A 22,333-nucleotide genomic window follows, 5' to 3' on the forward strand; every position below is an offset into this window, starting at 1 on the left:
GTGTTATCTTCCTATATAGATTGGGATTCAGGATCCTGCAAGCTAGTATTTGCAACCTGTCAGCTCTAGTGGGGTAACCCACCCGCATTGAGCATAGTTTTAACTATGGAAACTCAGCATATAAATAAAATGATTATGCTTCAAGCAACAGAATTTTGAACCAGTGCTGACTGCCCTCAATAGTTTAGTTATCCTACCTACAGTTGCACCCCCCCACCATATATATGCCTGTACAAAGAAGAAAACTATGTTGCTTATACGTAACCAGTTACATCTGTGCAGTTACACAGTTCCATCCTCCTTCCCAGCTTCAGACATTCCATTTAGTTGCTTCTACATCAAACTAGAGAAAAAACAGAAATGAACAGCACTTGCTCTGCTCTTTGAATCATACATATTGAGGAGGACATTTCCCCGCTCAGAGGCTTTGGATCACTGTTAGCATTTGCTTTTCGTGCACTGTATTGCAGTCATGAGCCATGACTACTGATTCAATAAATCTACTTTGATTTTAAAGACTGAAAAATGATGCAAAAATTGGCACCTTCTGAACTTCAGCTCATCTCTACTATTAAGTAAACTTGCTAATAATTTACTATGCTTGAATCATGGCACGACTGGAGCACTAGTTTTAAACTTGTAAAGTTTTCTAAGTCCTGGGTATTGCATACCTCATAAAATACCTCTTTGTTTACCTATATCAAATCAGCTGAGGAAAGCTTGCTTTGTCTATTTCCAGGTTTTACAGTGATGGAATGAACTCCATGAGCATATCTTCTAGTGTTAAATTCTGCTGGCACATTAGGATGGTTTGTAAACACACTGCATATGCTTATACTCATTAATTTCAGTGGGACTAAGTGCACATAATTGGATGCAGCATCACGGCACATAGTGATTGATGCCTCACTGAAGGAAACTGCAGAAATTCCATTGATTATTATGGTTCTGGACTGAACTCTAAATATGCACTTTAATTTATTATAAATATGTCCGTGTGTGAAATGGAATAAAGTTACTTCTCCAAAGACATGTTACAAACTGATTTGGTCTGATAATTGTATGATCAAGAGTAAGTCATGAATATTGTACAAATCAAGGGAAGATGGAAGTTGAATCTGTGCCATGTGCAGTTGGAAAGAAAGATCTAAATCAGACAACCATGAACATACCTCAAGAGCACAAATAGAGGTGTCCCCTTTTGGGTGCAAAAGCTGCATGTTAACTGTCTAAACAATATCCAATCTCAGAACAGTAATTATAGTGTTTCCAATGCTTTAGCATTCTTCTTTCCTATGACGCTGTGTTTAGCTGACATACTGAGAGAGAGCATGAGATCAAAGCTAAGACTTTAATTTACAGAAAAGAATATTTTCTGTTTTCCAAAAGGGTATTGAGCTGTATGTTATGTTAGTCACTGTTTCCCATACTTGTATTAAAATAATTTTCCTGAAATAGCCCTTATTATTCCATATCTTTCAGAAGCATTATGTTAGAATGCTTAAAAACAGAAGAGAGGGAAGAGGTTAATTAATAATACATCCTGGGGAATTGTTAAATGACAAAAGTAACTTCAGTTTCGCCATGGTTCGAAGAATGGGATCATTCACCCTGTACTGAGGCTTAAATAACATGGTATGCAAACTTCCTTGACTGAATTAGCACATGAACCTGTCCAGTGATGACTTCTGGCCTCTGCTTCATCATCGCACCCTGCATCACCCAACCTTCAATTAAAGCTTTCTTGGAATCAAGCATGTCACCGTTGACAGCGGTGAACATAATGTCACTCGTTGACTGACACCCTGTAGTTTCTTGCAGATCGGAAGTGATCTCTAAAAGCATACTATTTATGTCGATTCTGAAATTCAAGGCTTAGTACCGATTACAGGCTAAATTTGTTGAAATGGGAAGTGGTGATAATTCCCAGTGACCTGTTTAAGACAACATGGTATCTGGATTTTATTTTTGCCACATGGTATTTTCCACACATTTCCCCAAGTGGTTGTCAAAATGTTCTTTTTCTGCAGTTCTTGATTAATGTTGACATTATTGTAACTGTGAGTGCTGTGCAATATGAGAAACATAAGCATGCTTAAATCTCATTGGAACACATTGAATGTATACTGGCATGCCTTACTGTTCGAATAATTTCAGACCCTCACTACTCTGGATAAAATATAAATTAAAACATTGTATACTTTTTTTCTATAGCACAGATAGTTAGTGAAACTATAGAAGTGTGAAATCTGTCACAAAGGTCCAGAAAATTACACACTCAAGTAATTTAGGATTGTAGTATTTTTTAACAGTTAGATGTTTTGTTAACTAATGAAGACTATAGCCAATCAGTTAGTGCCAGTATCTTAAAATGTTTGTATATGTGCATATTTTCACATCCAAACTGGCAATGTTTTTCATCTGGCTCCTTTTGCATCAATAAATGTAATTTACTCTTAGATTATTTACTGATGTAATTTACTCTTAGATAATTTACGGATGCATTTTTTTAAATTTTTTTTTTTTAAAGCTAGAGTTCAGCCGCTGCCCATGTTAAGATTCCTATAACACATAATGTAACCTCATTTCTAGCTTTTTGATGTGTGTACAGCACAAGCACTCTGGCCTCACCAGGCTGAAGGTGAGTCCTGGGTGCAGTTTCCATGTCCTTTTCCATCTATTCACATTCTTTTATTAATAAAAAAGGATGGGCTGGACAGAGATATTGAGACTGTGCCAAGAACCCCTATTCTCCACAACAGCTAGACAAGTGCTTATGCATAAAGGTGTGGAGGGGAAAACTAGACTGTATTATTCCCTCTGGGGATAACTTAGTACTGTGAACACTTAAAATAAATGGAGCCATGTTTGTTTAAATAATAGTTGAAGTGAATATATATATATACATTCCCACTATCCAGACTGAGTGCTTTAAAACAAAACACAAAACTACCGTATTTTTCGCTCTATAACACGCACCCGACCATAACACGCACGTAGTTTTTAGAGGAGGAAAATCCGTAGGCATGCCACCCGTAGGCATTTCCTCCATAACACGCACAGACATTTCCCCTTACTTTCTAGGAGGAAAAAAGTGAGTGTTATGGTGCAAAAAATACGGTATGTATTCAGTAGTGTTGTCAGGTCTTACTAGAGAACCAGAGTTAATTTCTAGTCTTGATAGGGGTATCTGCTGTTCAGCTCAACTGCCTTGAGAATACTGGAGCTTGACAATTATATTCTAATCCTGAGCCTAATTTCACAGCAGCCTTCATGTTCTGTTTATTACTCCCAGGTAAGTGGGTATAGGATTGCAGTTTTACTGAGATACATTAAAAAAACCAGTAACATGGGAGGCTCTTTAGGATGGCAGAAAGTTCCCATAAAGAAACTGATTGTTTGAGCTGGATATTTGATGCTTATATTACAGGTACACTTACCCAGAATGAGATGATATTTAAACGCCTCCATCTCGGCACTGTGTCATATGGAACAGATACAATGGATGAAATTCAGAATCATATTATCAATTCCTATTCCCAGGTATTTTGTGCTTGTCACTTTCCTTACTACTGCTGTAAAACAATCTCAGAGCCAAATATAGGTTTTTGAAAAATGTGTACTATAAAAAAATCCCAATGCTCTTGATGTTCATTGTCTTAATTTTACCAAGTTGGTCAGAGCTGCAAGATCTTCCTTCATGCTTGCATTGCAAAAGAAGGGTCCTGAAACACAGCAGTAATAAGAACTGCAAAGTTCACTTCCCTAACCACAGCGTACCTCCTGTCATATCAAACCTACCTTAGTATAAGACCATCAGACTGCAGAAGTGGAGGGTGGGGTGGCAGCACTTACTGATGTCCTGCCACCAGTGTCACTGCAGATACTGGGAGAGGGGAGGTGATGGGGAAGTTGGCGCAATGCCAAGATACGGTATCTTATTTTGCTGAAAAGTCAGATTTTTTAAAAAAAAATATATTTAAAAATGTCCCATTCCTTCATCCCAGTTTATATTTTTATAAACATCTCCAGGACTTTTGTTAAAGGATTTTTCAAGCTCTCAACTAACAGTCTTCACCCAGAGTGATTATTTCATATACTTTCAGCACAGAATGTTCCAGTACTTTTAACCCCATTACACAGATATAGGAAAATAACTGAGATGGGGGTTTGCTTGAGGCACCAAGTGTTTTCATGCCTAAGGAAAGATTTAAACTGGGAACTTCTCTGACTCATAGTTCTCTGTGCTATACAAACTAAGCAAGCTCCAACCATTTTAATGAAACCTACCATAGACTACTGATAAGTGGTACCATCTCCCTTCTGTGACATCTTTTTCATTTTACAAGGTTTTAACTTTCAGATAATTTAAAACATCAATGTTACTTTTTTATTGGGTTTCTGTATGTGGTCTTCCCCCCTTTAAGTGCAGTGGGGCTTGCACGTTTTACAGAACAGATCCATATGAGAAGGCCAAAGTATGTTTGTTAATTTGGGATACATGTTTGTGGCATTATATTCTCTTTGTAAGAAAATGCTTCCAACCTCATGTAGGTCAAAAAATATCTAACATGCATCCATACAAGTTTAATTGAAACTGAGATTTAGCTGATAGTTGTTAGTGCATGCATACATTATGCTGCTGTTACAACCACCAGGCAGAAAAATCTGCTTTATTTACCTAATACATCCTCACTCTTTCAGAGCCTAAACTAACTTTGAAATGAAGGGTAGAGAACAAACTGGAGGATTTTAGCATATTTAAAATCAAAGGCTTTGCAATTAAAAAAACAACACATGATAGTTTCTTTCCCTTGAGAATTATTTTATTAGTAAAATTTCTCTCCCGCCCCCCAGTTATAAATATCCTAATAAACAAATTTAATTCTGCCATACTTTCTTAGTATGAAAAATGGAGAAATAGCCATCATTTGGGAAATAATGGTTTAATTGTTGTTGCTTCCAAAAGTATGTATGGCATATTGTTTTATTTAAGCAATGATTATTAAAGCAGCTAGTTATACAGTAGTTCTTGCGTGGCATTGATTTTTCCCCTTGTTTGTGTTCAGTTTTATTATTAAGATGACAATAGTCAAGTAGGTCCACTCTAATGCAACACACAAATCTATTATAACCTGATTATATTTCCCCACTGGAAGCATTTTGTGATAGAGGGCATAATCTTTAATGGAATTTGTGTGAAATTAAATTATACAAGCATCAATAAACATAACATAATTCAGAAGGAGTAAATCAGCTTAATTTATTTGTGGCTATAATGGCATCAGTGTTAGCAGAATGTAAATGCAAAGGTTTAAAGCAGTAGCTGAAAAGCAGTGCCAGATGATCAGAAAGTTAAACCCTTTATTAGACTACACTGTAATTTGATGGGCAGAATATTCACGGTTCAGTGGATCAGTACATGGAGTCAAAAAGAAATGCTTGCTTGCCAAACAGGGTTTCAGTGGTGTTACCCTATAGAGAACAAAAAGTTGGTTTGAAAATACAAGTGAGGTGAGAGGAATTGTTTAGTAATACTAGCTTAAAATATCTCTTTCCAAGAAGTATTAACATTAGCATGCATTATCTTGCCTTTTTACAGACACATTTGTGACTACCACAAGAGAAAATTCCTCCTGTACTTCAGCACATTACTATGGCATTGAAAAATAATAAAATCTAGCAGTCAGTAAAATCTGTGTTCTCCATGTATATAACAGGGACCATCTGTGTTCTCAAGGTGCAATCCATCTTGGAACTCTTCCCGTGTTAACTTTCCTGATGCATACTCTTAAAGTACATATTGAAAACAGTCTGAAGCCACAAGGTTTTATAATGTGTGGATAGTCAACTCCTGAAATCCTGGTCACCTTTGACAGCTTGGAAGGTGCAAATAAACATCTTCTGGCTTTCCCAGTACCCCTCTTGGCAACACGTCAGGAAAAGTAACATGAAAAATTACCCTAAAGCAGTACATCCCTGCTTAATGGAAGAGTCATATGTAATTTTCTATTCTCCATCCCCCAGCTTTATAAGAAAGCATGTAACTTGAAGCTCTGTTCAATTCACAATATCCCTCAATATTTTGAGGAGCAATATTTTGCAACTCACTTTGAAGAATTTGTCTGAAATATATTCATTTCCTACTGGAATTATAAGGCCAGGGAAGCTTAATAAAGTGGACACCATAACAAACAGGTTTTAAAATACCTGTCAGGTATTCTTGGCAAGAAACTACAATTTCAACTCATATTTGTAATGCAGGGATGGGGAAGCCTTTCATTCCCTCAGGTTTCATTCTTTTGTGGGCAACTTCCAGGGGCTGTTTTCCAGTGGTTGGTGTGTTCACAGGTGAAAGTGGGCAGGGCAATGGATGCGAGTTTTGCCTTTGTAGAGTAAACTACTTATGACAGAAGCCATAAGTTTCCACACACACACACATGTATAGATAAATATAGATATATGGCCAGCTATCCTCATTCCACAAAGAGGCTTGGAAGGCCAAGCCTGAAGTTTCTCACCCTTGCTGCAATATATATATGAGCTATATTTTTATTTGATCCGGTTATTCTGTGTATATTTTAAAGGTGCACTCCCAGGCAAGTGGAAATGGTACAAGTTCAACACCTTCCAGAAAGATGCAGTCTTCTGCACCAAAAGTTCGCAAAACTGTCAGCAGTCGAATACATGAAGCAGTAAAAGCTATTGCGTTGTGTCACAATGTTACACCTGTATATGAATCCCGAGCAGGAGTAACTGGAGAAACAGAATATGCTGAGGTAGATCAGGACTTCAGTGATGAAAACAGAACTTACCAAGCTTCTAGCCCTGATGAGGTAAGGCTTCCATCATAATTTTTATATTTTCAACTAAGTTGTGCTATTTATATTTGTCACTTGCTACAGAAAATGTACAGGGTGAGCTCCCATTGTTTAACCCCAGCTCCTGCCCACCTAGCAGTTCAAAAGCACATCAAGTGCAAGTAGATAAATAGGTACCGGCGGGAAGGTGAACAGTGTTTCCATGCGCTGCTCTGGTTTCACTGGAAGCGGCTTAGTCATGCTGGCCACATGACCCAGAAGCTGTCTGTGGACAAACGCTGGCTCCCTTGGCCTATAAAGCAAGATGAGCGCGGAACCCCAGAGTCGTCCGCGACTGGACCTAACACTCAGGGGTACCTTTGCCTTTACCTTTACAGGAAATGTAGTAAATAACAACTGGGTTCTCCTTGCTATACTGTATTTGCAATGCTTAGACTAGAACATAACAACATTTACAACTGCAGAAGCATTGATATCATTCCAACAATTAATGGCACACAAAGTGCAGATACGTAGTTTGATATGTTTAGAATACAAGAGCCTCTGAAATACTGTGATTTTAAAGGAAAATTCATCTGCCAAATCAGTGTTAGATGGTGTGGCAATCTTTACAATATATCTTCATTTGGTTAAATCCATCTGAGGAAGGTCATGTTTGGATCCAGCCCATGGTTGGAAACAAACTCATTTATTTAGTGAGGGTGAGGGGCTAGCCTCTTTATGCAAGGACCCTGGTGAGAGGCCATTTAGGGCATAGGGACCTGCTTGTGTGCCCTGATGTAACAAGAAGGGAATAGTGACAACACTGAAGACTGAATGAAAGGTAGTCACTGGATTGAGTGAGACAGTGCCAGGTTAGTCATTCACCATTATATTTTGGCTGGTTCACCACCTAGGTCAGGCACTATCCAGCATTTATTTGCTGTTTTGTATTGTTTTGCTAACCATCATATTTATTGTATTTTTATTGTACATTTCTTCGTATTACTGTTCTGTTTACCACTTTGGGGACCAAAAATCAGCATATACATAAACCACAATATAATTGACATATAATGATTTTTCTGAATGAGCATGGGTCTATGTAACTACAGTTAAATGAGCTGGGAACTCTGGTTATAAAATTCAGTAATGATGTTTAAATAATTAGTTCTGAATTCACAAAGAAAAACCGTTTGATTTTCCTTTTTTAAAAATGGCATGTTAGCTACATATATATTGAATTGTTTATCGTATTCTGAATTTATTAAATTTGAATTTGGGGGCAGGGGTAACGGGTAGAAAACACTCTGTAGTGGGTACCTGAAACGGAGGGTGCTCTGCTTTGGGTGCTTCCAGGTCTGAGGCCTTCTCATTGGCAGTACCAGCCCCACTGAACTTTCTGCCTAGGAGAGTATGGTAAATGCTGTCTGAGCCTTTTTTTTAGAATAGCATTTGCTGGACTCATGAAGTCTGAGATGGTCTGGTAGCTAGTATTTTAGTGGATTACTCTTTTATCACTGAAGTGCTGCTGTTATTTTAATTGTCTCCTTCTATTCTATTCTATTCTATTCTATTCTATTCTATTCTACTATGTTTTCTTGGTTTTAAATTTGAAAGCCATTTTGTAGATACCTTTTGTAGGATACCTGGTATCGATGTCAAGCTTACCAGTTGGTAGTTACCATTTTAGCAAGAGACAGTTCACATGCCTTGATATGCATGATCACAACATATATCCATTATCAGCCATTTCCAATATCACATGAGCGGACTCCCCTTTCTTCTTCATTCCGCAGCCACCCCTGTGCCCCTATCTGCTCCAGAGGGTGCCCCAACCCTGTAAAACAGATTTTGTGGATATGAGAAAAAGGAGAAGAAGGGAGTCCTGTTGAGAAAGCTGAAGTCCATTTGCAAGAGGGCTGGTGCTGTTGGAGGCCACCCTTTAATTTTGCTGTAGTAAAAATTGGACAAAATGAAGGGAATAATCTTATGGTGGTGTCTGGTTAGGTAAAATTCAGAATAGACCCATTGGAATTAATGGACTTAAGTTATACATGACCAGCTTTACATCTGTTCATTTTAGTGTATCTGTTCTGAATACAATCTAGTCAGGTACCATCCTCAGTGAATCTCAGCTTTACTTTGTGATCATTACAATTACTTTATGTCTCCTGAAATTCTTGCAAAATTTGTTTTTTTGAGGATTTTTTAAAAAGTGTTAGTCGTAAGCAAAAATAAAGTTGTGAAAATGTTCAGATAACCTAAAAATCTTTGTATCACAAAAAGAAAGCTAGAACTGAAAAGACCAGAAGGTCTTTATCATATTTTTTTAAAGAGCTCTATTGATGCTATCCTTGCAAATCACTGGAGCCTAAGGAAAATAATGTAAATGGTTCATTATTTAGCTTATTGAACTTTCTTGCAGTTAGGTTGACAGATGATGCAATGTTTCCCAATCACACAACTACCATTTTAAAAGCATTTTTATTGAATATACTGCTGTGAATATTGCACCCTGGAGCTTTATTTAGGGAAATGGTTCAATTGATGTTTTCTTTTTAACCTCATTTGTTGACCTATCAAAACATATTTGGTTAATAAGCAACAGTATCATTTGACAGACTGGTTTTATGCATTCAATGTTTTTAAACAATGCAGTGTTTTCTGATAATTTATAGCTGATCGTATTTCCTTATGTGACAGCATATACTAGTGTTCTTTGCAGCAGGCACCATATAGTCTTAAGATTGCAGAAAATGTTCGCAGCCGACAATCAAGAAAAGATATGTAAATAGTTCGAGCATATATCATTCTTTTGCTAAAACATTAAAACTTCACAGAATATATTGAAAGCATTCCACAATAAATGAATGAATAGTATGCACAATATTCATGGGCATTGAAATGTCTGATAACAAATTTTGAAGGAATTAAGACCAATAGGAAGCTTCATTATAATGCATGTAGCTACTGTAGTTTCAGATAAGTAACTTATTCTGTATTCATAGCATGAGCTCTACTTATGCCAAGCTCATTGTTTCTTATGATAAGTGATCAATATTTCATTTTCTCTGAAAGAATGGAAAGTTTCATTTGTCTACTCCTTGTGCCCTCTACAGCATACCAAGGAAAGGGAACATATTGAGAATTCCACTGATGAAACCTAATGCTGATGCTCTGTTGTCATACATGTATGCCCAGTTAAATCATAGAAAGCTGGTGATAAACTAATGAAATAAACAGTCATAAAAGGATATGAACTTAGTAAATAGAGCAATAAGTTCAAAGGTCACAAGCCCAAATAATTCAGAGACTTACTATGAACAGGAGCCTTTGAAGACCTTTGCCCCTCTTTGGTCAGTGAAGATGGATTAGTCACAATTTTAATGATGGCTAATTCTAATGAACTAGCTACTTATTTGCTACACGCATATACCAAAACATCCAACATTTGAAATATTAAACATTATTTTAATATTTTGTGAAGACATGGTGACGGAAAAGCAATGGAAGTAAAGTAGAATTAAAAAGTAATACAAAGTTTAATAAAAATGTTCACAAAAATGATAAGATCTTCATATGCAAGACCACATTTCATATGAAATATTACTTCTTAAAATTGCTGAATTGCACAATTGTTAAAATTGCTGTTGTTACATTTCTAAATTAGAGCTGGGGCAGACTCAAGGCTTGTGGCATCTAGTGTGTGTGTGTGTATAATTTCAGAAATTGCAGATCTGTGCGCAAGCTCAGCATAAGAATTAGTTTCTAGTACAGAACTGAACTCACTTTTCAAATCCACTCCCTGTTTCTCCTCCAAACTTTTTTTTTTATCAGCAACCTAATTTGGGGACAGGGGAGGCTTTTTGTTTTATATATTTGAAAGATTTATATTCTGCCCTTCATTGTACATAATCTCAGGGCTGGTCACCTTAAAAGAACCACAATATAAAGACATAATATAAAATCCGTCAGTAAAACCATCTCAAAACCTTCATCACTTGTAATCTGCTTCCTCTGAGAATGCTAGGCTCAGCCCCCATCCCCACCAAAAAGCTGGAAGAAGAGATGGGGTTTCAGCCAGTGTAGATAACTGAACAGTGTTGGTACCAGTTGTGTCACAGGGTGGTGCCCCCCCCCCCACAGCTGGGGGCGGGCACCACCAAACTAGAGCACCTTGGGCTTCACTCAGTTGTGGAATGACATGAAGGGCCTCAGTTGCCAACTCTCTTTTGAGTCAGAAAAAAGGGCAAGACACCCTTAAGAGGTGGTCTTTTTCCTTTCTTATGCAAGTTTTCTTCCTGTTCCATTTCCATTTGGGGCAAGGCCAAATGATTTGCGGTGGCACAGGAGACACTGTATTCTAGGTTGTTACGGCTCTCATCCTAATTGCACTCATGGACCCTTCCATGAGCCTGACTTCATTTTATCAAAAGAAACTTCTTCCTATAAATGAAGCAGAAGATTAGGATCCAAGCCTTTGAGTACTGTTGATAGGCTAACATATGTGACTGAACTACCAGATACTGAAATTTTGGGATTCTCTAATAAATGCAAAAGCCTGGTGATTCTTCTCTATTGGCTCCTTGACCTTATCTGTTAGCACAGGTATAACTATCTAAAATGTAGCTGTGCTATAAACTGCCAACTCAACTTGCATGTGAAGCCAAGCATAAACTAAATAATAAACAGATGTGAGTCACCAAATATAGAACACTCAAGTCCTCGTTGCAAAGGGACACAAATGAGATGATAGGGTATTAACGGAAAGATGCAATTTACAGGTCAGAATGTAATAGTAACCTTTCACTGTGAAAATTGAAAATTAACCTTTGGAGTATTGGATCATTTGCAGCTAATATAGTGAGCTTGTTAGACAAACTTAAAACAGCTTTTGTTGTGCATCTGAAAATGGCATTTTAAAGTGTATTTATTTTGGACTCTTTATTATATTCTCATATAATAATCATTTCACCATATTTTAATTTACTGGTGCTTACAATAATATGCATGCAGCAGCAAATCGTTCAGACTGCCCCCCCCCAACTATACTCAGATAAACTTTGCTCATTAATTACTAGGCACTGAGTTCTTTCTTCATTTCTTACTAGTAACATCTATTTCCTGATGAATGCCTAATGAAGGCAGGTCAGTTTAGGTAGCTCTTCTTTGGGTTCTTTATAGAACAGGGCAGCTCAAATTTTCATACCAAGTGGGCCACAAGAGAACGTCAACATGGAATACTGTCCTTTGGGGTGGGGGGGGAGGGAGGAGCGAGCCTAAAATTTGATGCTCCCCAGCCCTCACATTGCCTTCCCAAAGCTGGGTAAGCATGTCAGTGGGCTTTGAGGAGAAGGCATGAGGCTTTGGCAGGGTCCTAGAGTCTTCCTACCTCCGTCCTGAAGGTAACTAAGCTTTGGAAAGGAGATGAGTGGACTGTAGGAACCTGGCAGAGCAACACTCAATGTTTCCTTCAATTTCCAGCATAAAAAGGTATACACGTCACTGGTACCAAACTGTATGGGAAACAGTTATGAGCTTGTAATGGATTTATGAATACCTGTACAGTCATACCTTGGATCCCGAACACCCTGGAACTCGGACGTTTTGACTTCTGAACACCGCAAAGCCAGAAGGGATTGTTCCAATTTGCAAACGTTCTTTTGGAATCTGAACGTCCAACGGGGCTTCCACGGCTTTTGGTTGGCTGCAGGAGCTTCCTGCAGCCAATGAGAAGCCGTGATTTGGTTTTTGAACGTTTTGGAAGTAAAACAGACTTCTGGAATGGGTTCCGTTTGACTTCCAAGTTACGACTGTATACTGTAATCCTTAAGGGATTTTGTTGGCCTGGTATTTCATACCTTGGCTTATATATGGTACAAAAAATATTTGGCTTTTTAAGTTTTTAGATTTCTACAATTAATCATAGACAATTGTTTGTGTGCAGTTTTATTTGCACTGGATACAATTGACAATCAAAACTTATTTCTCTTTATAGGTTGCTCTGGTACAATGGACAGAAAGTGTTGGTCTTACTTTGGTGAGCAGGGATTTAACTTCAATGCAGCTGAAAACCCCCAGTGGACAGATTCTGACATACTATATTCTGCAAATTTTCCCTTTTACATCTGAAAGCAAACGAATGGGAATCATAGTGAGAGTAAGTTTTGTCAGTATTTTTCTTCATCTGTTTTGCAGGTCATATATTTATGAAAATTTATTGTTTTGAAAATGTATATAAGTTTTCAAATATAAAAGTTGGCTAACTATGTGAATAATATTGATTTGTCCTCCTCAAATACTTTATGTCTTTGGTAATAACTTACCAAAGGCTATAGGTATTTGCCTGTGGTATGAGTAGACTACAGTGGTGTCTCGCAAGACGAAAAGAATCCGTTCTGTGATTCTCTTTGTCTAGCGGTTTTTTCGTCTTGCGAAGCAAGCCCATTGACGGATTAGCGCTATTAGCAGCTTTTAGCGGCTTATCGGATCAGCTGATAAGCGGCTTAGCGGCTTAGAAAAAGGGGGGAGGGGGGAAAACCCGCAGGAACTCGCAAGACATTTTCGTCTTGCGAAGCAAGCCCATAGGATATTCGTTTTGCGAAGCACCTCCAAAACGGAAAACTCTTTCGTCTAGCGAGTTTTCCGTCTTGCGAGGCATTCGTCTTGCGGTGCACCACTGTATGCTGTTTTCTAATATATAGTATCTTCCTCCGTAGGATGAATCTACAGGTGAAATTACGTTTTACATGAAAGGTGCAGATGTTGCAATGTCCTCCATTGTTCAGTATAATGACTGGCTAGAAGAGGAGGTAAGAAATGTTAAAAACAGTTGTTTCAATTTGAAGAGAAAAAGTAACTGTTTTACTTTGTCATAAGGAAATGTAGAACTGTGAAATTAAAGAACAGAAGCAAAATAGTAATGGCTTCCAGTCCAATAACATCTGTCTGCTTCAAAGATAGAAATAATGAACCAAAGAAATAATGGATTGGGAAATGCAATTAAGTGTATCACTAATAGGTTTTAAAGAGTTGCAGTGGTTTAGAAATTTTGTATAATGCAAAAAGAAGAAGAAAGTTAACTCTCAAATTAAACAACAGATGGATGTCTTTTTTAAGTATTCAGAATTCATTCCAGAACAAATAAACATATAAAATGAGGTTGAAAGAGCTTCTTTAGATGCACCCAACTTTTTTCTTTTATTTTCTTTTTAACTACCATACATTTTTACTGTAACATTATAAATAAATTTATTTTCACAAACTAAATACGTTGCACTGTGTTGCTGTACTAGACACCAGCAATTGTCTTAATTTGACCTTACATATAGACAATATGGTAATGTGATGATCACACAATGCATGTTCATAATGGTATTGGCAATATAAATCAATACCTGCTTGAGGCAGTTTGATTTAATCAGGGGCATGAATAAATTAAACTCCCTGAAGAGCTAATAAAGTGTCATAAAAATTACTTTTGGCGATAATGATGCACAATTAATTGTAAAATACTTGCTTAATTTATTTAGCATTATGAGGTCAAATCAATAATCATTTTGCACTAGACAGAGAGCATCAAGCATTTTGAAGAATCATTAATGTTGCTGTTTTGTATTATTTTTAATTCTTGGGTTTTAATTTAACAAAATAAACTTACTGCCAATCATGTTTATGCTATGGTAATAGTAATTCTCCTATGACACACAGATACATTAGCCTGTAAAACTAACTTAAAAATCATTTTAAATATGTGTAACTTGGGTGGGCAGAAATGAAACTTGTTGAAATAAAGCAATGGCATAAAGGCCCACATAAATGTTTGGTTGAATATTCACAATTAAGCTTCCTTATTTTCAACTTTATTTGCTATTTTTATATAGAACTTCCAGGACACTTACTTGTCTGTACTATCAATTTTACTATCAATTTATGTATTTAATATAGTACTATCCCACCTTTAATGGCAAGTCATCACATTTTTTTCAATAAAAATGTTTAAAACAAACCTATTAAACATGTTAAATCTTTTAAAACATCAATGTAAAACATCTATGAGGGGACAGCAGTAAAATCAATACAAGGCTTGGATAAATTTACACGAAGTATTTGGGTGCAGCTTTAAAGGACTAAGACAGGAGGGCAAATAATTACTGGGAGAGGGACTTCCACCTCTGAAAAGGCCCTCACCCTGGTACATGCCAACCTGATAGACCTTAGTGTTGGGTCCTAGAAAGGGGCCTCTTAGGGTCCTGCAGATTTACATGGGTGAAAGCAATCTTTCAAATAATCTGTTACCAAATTGTTTGGGGATTTAAAGGCTAGTACTAGCACTTCAGATTGAAACCACCAATGAATGGGTAGCAAATGCAGATGATGAAAAATCAGTTTATCATATGATCAAACCACCTAGGCCTAGCAATCATTCTTATGACTGAATTTTGCAGTTGATGAAGCTTCTAGGTTGCCTTTAAAGGAAGCACTCACTATATAGATTAGCCTAGATCGAATGTAACCAGTGTATGTTTTGCTGAAGCCTGGTCAGTTTTCTCCAGATAGGATTACAGTTAGCTACCAGCTTCAGCTAATTGAAAGGCATGCCTAACCACAGAGATAACCTGCAGCTTGTAGATGCTTAGATGCCCAGATGCTTAGAAAGTTGAAGTAATTTCAATCTGTTTTAGCATTTTAACTTTTATATGTTTTAAGGATAACACTGAGTCTAGAACTTTGTTCAGGCATCTGTCTGAACATGTAAAATGTTAAACTGGGGATGGGAGCAGGGTGTACAAGCAAGCTCTGCCCCCAGGCACTTCAACTGTAGAGTAATCCTGTTAAAAACTGGTTGCAAACCACATCGGTGGTCTTCTCAACCAATAGACTTCTATATTATTTGGATTAAGTTTATTTGCTTGCCCTCCCAGAACTGCCTCCAGCCACTTCTTTCAGGTTTCCACTGCCTCTCTTGAATAGTTAGATGTAAGTGAGCATTAGAAATGTGAGAGGCTGGAAGCTTGAAGCGACACAAAGGCCAGTACCTCTGGGGTGGAAAAGGCCATCCTCCAGAACCACCTTCTGAAGCCACCCTTTCAGAAAGGACTGGAGCTGGTGTAACTCTCCCTTGAATAGTGGGGAGAAACTTGCAAAATGATGTTGCATCATTTCCAGCCTTAGAGTTTTTTCACATTGATTGTTCATTTGCAATATCAAAGCCTATTAATCTGAGTTTGGTGAATGGGCCCCTATCACTTGCAAAGACATTTCTGCATGATTTATGACTATGCTTTATTGTTTATTATATGCAATTTTAGTGTGGTAACATGGCAAGAGAAGGACTACGCACTCTGGTTGTTGCCAAAAAATCATTAACCGAAGAACAGTATCAGGATTTTGAGGTAAAAAAACCCTCATACTATACCGTTGTTTTTGTATTACTCTGGGTTTAACAACACACTTAATCCAAAATACTTCAGTGTTTCAAAATAATTTAGAATGTTAAACCTCTGGCTAATATGGACTAATGATGAGTGAGATCTACTCTAGCTTGTTTCATCATAGGCTCAGTCTTTGTGGGCTTTTAGGAGAAAACTCTGAGAAAGCTTGGACTTTTCTCAAGAAAGCTTGAAAAGACACTAAGCCCCATGAAGCTACCTACCAGCCCTCCATCATCACAGCTCTTGCCCTCTTCTCAAACTTAATCTCTGAGTGGAGGAGAAAATCTGGCAGCAAGGAAGGCTGTCAACAGTTGAAGCCTCATTTTTAAGTTTTCAGGCTTGTTGTCTCCTAAGCATTGAGCTATGAAATGTTGTTCCTCTAAGACAGTGGTTTTCAGCCAATGTGCTGTGGCACCCTAGGGTGCCTTGAATGATGGTCTGGGGTGCTGCAAGAACACTGGCCTCTGTCCCTCTTTCCTTCCCTTCTAATGCCTTCTCGCGTCTCTGCCTCCCAAAGGCTTGCACAACTGTTGTAGTGTCCCAGGCTATAAGCTTCCTAGGCGAATGGTGCCTCTGGGGCTGGCCAGGGGGTGCTTCCCAGGCCCATGTGGGGCAGAGTGAGGAGGCACCTCCCTTTGGGGCAAGGGGGGCAGCTCAGAGACTAGGAGTGGCAGCTGCGGCTCCCCAGAGAACTCCCAAGTGAGGGTGTTTGGAAAAGGGTGAGCGGCTGCCAGCTCTGCAGGCAAGGGGGTGACATAACTGGGCTCCTGAGCTCCACAGGGGTGGCACAAAAACAATGTAGTTGGTCAAGGGAGCCATGGACTCAAAAAGGTTGAAAATCACTTATTTAAGATATTAATTGAGCATAAGAATATCAGTGGTTGCTAAATGTGATGCCTATGTTCTGCCTCCACTGTCTTGAAGCAATATGCTTCTGTATATTAGTTGCTGTGAATCACAAGTGGGAGGAATGCTGTTGTGTTGAGGTTGGCCCATGTGAGAACAGAGTGCTGGACTAACCCAGCAGGACTGCTCTTCCATCCTTACGATAGTGTCCCAGTTGGCAACAAGTAAAACCTTTTATGTATATAAAGTCGGATTTTTGTCTTGTAAATAGAATCGATACAACCAAGCAAAATTAAGTATACATGACAGAACCCTCAAGGTGGCCGCCGTTGTGGAGAGTTTAGAAAGAGAAATGGAATTACTGTGTCTCACTGGGGTTGAAGATCAGCTACAGGCTGATGTCAGGCCAACTCTGGAGATGCTTCGAAACGCTGGAATAAAGGTACTAGCTTTTGTTTTGTCAGATAGTTAACTTGTTTCTTTAAATTTGTTGTCTTTGCATGGTAGAATTATTTACACAAATAGCAAATGATTCAGCCTGCTACCATGTGAGAAGGAGCGTTTGGATACTGGATAAGCTCCTGCAGATTAGGCCGCAGAACTAAAGAGAGAGAAAGGAGAAGCCCAGCTCAGTTCTCTTATACCCATGTTGTCACTTCTCATGGAAGACTTATTTAACTATTACAGCAATAGATAACTATTCCATGAAGAATGTACACAAAAGTACACATAAATATATTCTGTACCTGCAACTGTCATAAAATGTTCCTCTGTGAAATATTCCATGAATGCAGCCACAGACACATCTGTTTGTATGACAATACTGACTTACTTCACATGACCTTTGTCCTATCAACCTAAACTACCCCTTCTTCCTATACAGAGCCTCAACCAGTAGCAGACGGGGCGAGGGCAGGAGTAGTGCTGCTCACCCAATCTCTTGGCTGGTGAATCACTGCTGCTTCCTGGGAAAGTGAGTGGGAGATAAAAGATGGTGGGGAGCTCAGCACTGTGTGAACATGCTGGCAGGAGTGTTGTATTAACTCCGCCAGTGCATTTGCACAGCCCCAACCTCCCCACAAACTTGTACCTCCCACTCTTAGTATAAAGCAGCAACTCTGCTGCTAAGAGGTCAGGTGAGCAATTCTGTCCCATCGCACCATCCACTACTGGCCTCAACAGCTGGACCCTGCACCATATCCTTAGCAGAGGGGACCTATACATTTTTGGTTAATGATATATAATAAGAATTTGCTTTGATAGACAGCAATTGAATACAATTCTCAGGACAGAGATACAGCTGCATTTTTTATAAGCGCAATAGACAAGTAATAGTCAACTAAACTGACTCTCAATTACTTCATAGATATGGATGTTAACAGGAGATAAATTGGAGACAGCTACTTGTATTGCAAAAAGCTCTCACCTAGTATCCAGAGCACAAGATATTCATATTTTCAGACCTGTAAGTATTGCTACCAGTACTTTGTTTCTTGTCACCCTTAGCAATGTCTACTACTGTTGTGGTGTTTGCTAAAGACATGATAAGTGTTCATTCATTTTATGAGACAGACAGACAGACAAACAGTATGGTAAAAGAATGAATTCCAGTGGGAATGCTATACACCCTTAGCTGCCCCAGTTTAATTTGGTCTTTATGTTTCATGACATCTGTTGCATTATGCACATATACTCATGTTCTCATGCACCTACATGCCCACATACTATGCGCCTGCACAGGCCATGTCAATGGGAAACATACAGAAAAAGTCTTCTGTTTCAATTTGACCCCGTGTCAGAGGATAGCTAAAGTGCAGTAAAGCCAGCTTAGTGTCTTTCGGACTACACTGAGAGCATATTGACAGCTTTTTCTGATAGTCAAGGCCAGAGATGGAGGAACTCCAGTCTGTGAGCTGATCTTGGTCTGCTGGCTTGTCCAGTTTGGCTCACACAGTCATTTCCCCCAGACTATGCCCATATTCCTGGAGTACCCCTTGCAAGTTTCCCACCCTCTCTTAGTGCATGAGGACTTCCTCTTTTGGAATTATAATTGCATGAAAATGTCCACTTTGGAAATTATCAGTATTTGCTATCCCTTCAGCTGCACATTCCTTATATCTTATCCCTTTGGAAATCCTGGGGTAGAACACAGTTTCTTATTCCAATAGTTTTTCATCTTCTATGAAGTATTGCCCTGGTCCGATATAGCACTAAACCATGATTTAGCATTATGACAATGTGCCACAACTTGTGCAATCTCTGCTTCTCTCCCCACTCCCCAGCTTTGCATCATTCCGAAGGGGAGTTTTAGAAAATGTCACCTACTCAGCTTCCCTTCAGCATTGCAGATATTGCAGTATCTTATTTACAGTGGGAGGCAAGAGATTCATAGAGATTTAAGGGTGGAAAAAAACAGAGTAATTCCACCATAGTAAAAAGCAGATAGATAGATAGATAGATAGATAGATAGATAGATAGATAGATAGATAGATATTACTGTCACACCTTAAACTGTTGAATGTATCTTTTTAAATTAAGGTTACAAGTCGTGGAGAAGCTCATTTGGAGCTAAATGCATTCAGAAGGAAACATGACTGTGCATTGGTAATATCTGGGGACTCTCTGGAGGTAAGGCCCTGGCTTTTGTCAGTGACTGTACTGTTAAGGTAATTTAAAAATTGATTAATTCTAAGTACTTTTACCACCAGACTGCCAAAAGAGGACCCGAATAGCACCTTTGGTCTGCAGTTTGTTTTACATCAAAAACACTTAATACTGTAAGATTAAACCAAGTTGAGGAACAGTTACCCAGAATATCTGTTATCTAATACCAGCCTTGGACACATTGAAATAAATGGATCTACTTTGAGTATAACTTTGTTGTCACCCTCCTTCTGCAAAAATACTTGTTCGTCATTTCATAATATCAAAGATGATAATAACTTTCTGTGAGTTAAATTCTCCAATTTAAATACCAAGGGGGGAAAAGAGCCTCTCCAAGAGTTGCAGTGCCCTACCCTGCCCATTCAGCAATATAAGTGTGTGCTTGGAAGCTACCAGTTACAATTTACAGAGACACTGGCGCAGGAATTACTAAGGAGATTTTTGCTGGAAAGGTTTAAGAATCAGCATTCTCATTTTTATGTTGGGGGGGGGATAGTTTCTGAAAACAGTTAAACAATCTCCATATATCCCACCTGCAATAAACATTCATTTCATACACAATGTAGCTTATATAGTCAAACATTAAGCAGATATGTAACAATAATTACACTCTGTTAAGTGTCTTGTACTATATGCGGGTTGTCCATGAGTGATTTGTGGGTATTCTTGATTGCATCTTTTCAGGAACAAATTATTTCCACCCTCAGCTAGTCCCCTAGCAAATCTGTGTGCTCCTCCTTTTGAGTTCTGCAGAAGGAGTCAATACGTGGGCAAGTCTCTTGTTCCTGCAATATAGTATCTATTCCTGTTGGGAAGGATGAACTTGCCCCACAATGAGTTGTGAGAAGGTCAGGAATATCTGTCATGGACATGATCATAGGAAGCTGCCTTGTGCAAACAGTTGGTCTTTTTGCTCAGTCTTGTTGACAGTGACTGGTAGCAGCACTTCAAGTTTTAATGCAGAAGCCTTTTCCACCTCTATCTAGAGATAACATGAATTGAACCTTTGCATTCAAAGCATGTACTGTATTAACATGCTCTAATAGATCCTATTTTGTGTTGTATCAAAATAAAGGTTCCAAGATAAATAGTATGTTCTTATACCTTCATTCACACACAACAGTGATTTCCATTGATGAAGAAACAAGCTGCCTTTTAGACTTTACAGTAACAGACATTTATCTACCATTTCTTTCTCGCTTGCCCATAGCCCATACATGTACTTCTGGTGCATGGGAATAGCACTGAAAAGTGATCCAACTTTCAACTAACTCTTATGTTGTTTAAGCTAAAAATACTGCTGGATAAAAAAATTCCTTCCAGTAGCACCTTAAAGACCAACTAAGTTAGTTCTTGGTATGAGCTTTCGTGTGCATGCACACTTCTTCAGATACTTCTTCAGATATCTGAAGAAGTGTGCATGCACACGAAAGCTCATACCAAGAACTGACTTAGTTGGTCTTTAAGGTGCTACTGGAAGGAATTTTTTTATTTTGACTATGGCAGACCAACACGGTTACCTATCTGTAACCAATACTGCTGGAGTTCTGTTAAGTGGTAAACCCCCAATATGTTGCTTTTTGTAGGTCTGCTTGAAATACTATGAGCATGAATTTGTGGAATTAGCTTGTCAGTGTCCAGCTGTAGTATGCTGCCGATGTTCACCCACCCAAAAGGCCCACATAGTAAAATTGTTGCAACACCACACAGGAAAACGTACTTGTGCAATAGGTAAGCATCCACTCTGGTTTTATTCCCGTTGACAAACTAATGATATGTCTCTCCTCTTAAGTACAAGGACTAAGGAACTGTCCTGGATAATTTAATAGGCAAATGTTATATTTTCATTTATTTGTTTTCGTAAAAACCAAGGGAAAGGAGAATGTTAGCCGCTTTGAGACTCCTTCTGGTAGTGATAAAGCGGGATATCAAATCCAAACTCTCTAAATTAATTCCAAGTGAAATTAAATTCAACAAGCAAATTTTAAAGATTGTGGAACTGGTCTAAAATGTGACAGGTGATTGTACTTTTTTTCAGGTGATGGAGGAAATGATGTCAATATGATCCAGGCAGCAGACTGTGGAATTGGAATTGAAGGAAAGGTATATTTATTACAGAGTTTATTAAATGTATACTTTAAAATGTGTTGGAATCCACTGGTTAAAATTGTAAATACATTTGGTATATGCATATCTTACTCATAGTAGTAAAAATTCATGCTGTGTATAAATCCCCATCACTTGAATTTTCAGATTTGGAGGTGCTCATTATTAAACCTGTTAATAGATGGTACTTTTTCCAAGGTGATGTTTACAGTGTTGATCGTGTGTTTTTTTAATGTGTGATTCTTATTTTCAATTTAGGAGGGGAAACAAGCTTCTTTAGCTGCTGATTTTTCAATTACACAATTTAAACACATTGGCCGGCTGCTGATGGTACATGGTCGAAATAGTTACAAAAGATCGGCAGCACTTGGTCAATTTGTCATGCACAGAGGCCTTATTATTTCAACTATGCAGGTATTTAATTCTTTTTACTTTCATGGTGAACTGTTTACCAACATTGTTCTAGCCATTTAAATAATT

General features: G+C 38.2%; 1 protein-coding gene across 13 annotated transcripts in view; it reads left to right on the forward strand.

Annotated features, from left to right (window-relative positions):
- The window catches only part of ATP9B (ATPase phospholipid transporting 9B (putative)), a 114,607-nt gene that overhangs the window by 86,474 nt on the left and 5,800 nt on the right, over positions 1-22,333 (forward strand). For all 13 annotated transcript variants that reach the window (XM_083518580.1, XM_083518575.1, XM_083518579.1 and 10 more), the window contains 11 exons: positions 3,431-3,543; positions 6,588-6,836; positions 12,802-12,963; positions 13,523-13,615; positions 16,115-16,198; positions 17,355-17,525; positions 18,450-18,548; positions 19,622-19,711; positions 21,334-21,478; positions 21,786-21,850; positions 22,112-22,267. In XM_083518580.1, coding sequence (XP_083374706.1) covers positions 3,431-3,543; positions 6,588-6,836; positions 12,802-12,963; positions 13,523-13,615; positions 16,115-16,198; positions 17,355-17,525; positions 18,450-18,548; positions 19,622-19,711; positions 21,334-21,478; positions 21,786-21,850; positions 22,112-22,267 — 1,427 coding nt within the window. The remainder of the gene's footprint in view (positions 1-3,430; positions 3,544-6,587; positions 6,837-12,801; positions 12,964-13,522; positions 13,616-16,114; positions 16,199-17,354; positions 17,526-18,449; positions 18,549-19,621; positions 19,712-21,333; positions 21,479-21,785; positions 21,851-22,111; positions 22,268-22,333) is intronic.

This window comes from Podarcis liolepis (assembly GCF_965112155.1).
Source record: "Podarcis liolepis genome assembly, chromosome: 8".
NCBI classification, from domain to species: Eukaryota; Metazoa; Chordata; class Lepidosauria; order Squamata; family Lacertidae; genus Podarcis; species Podarcis liolepis.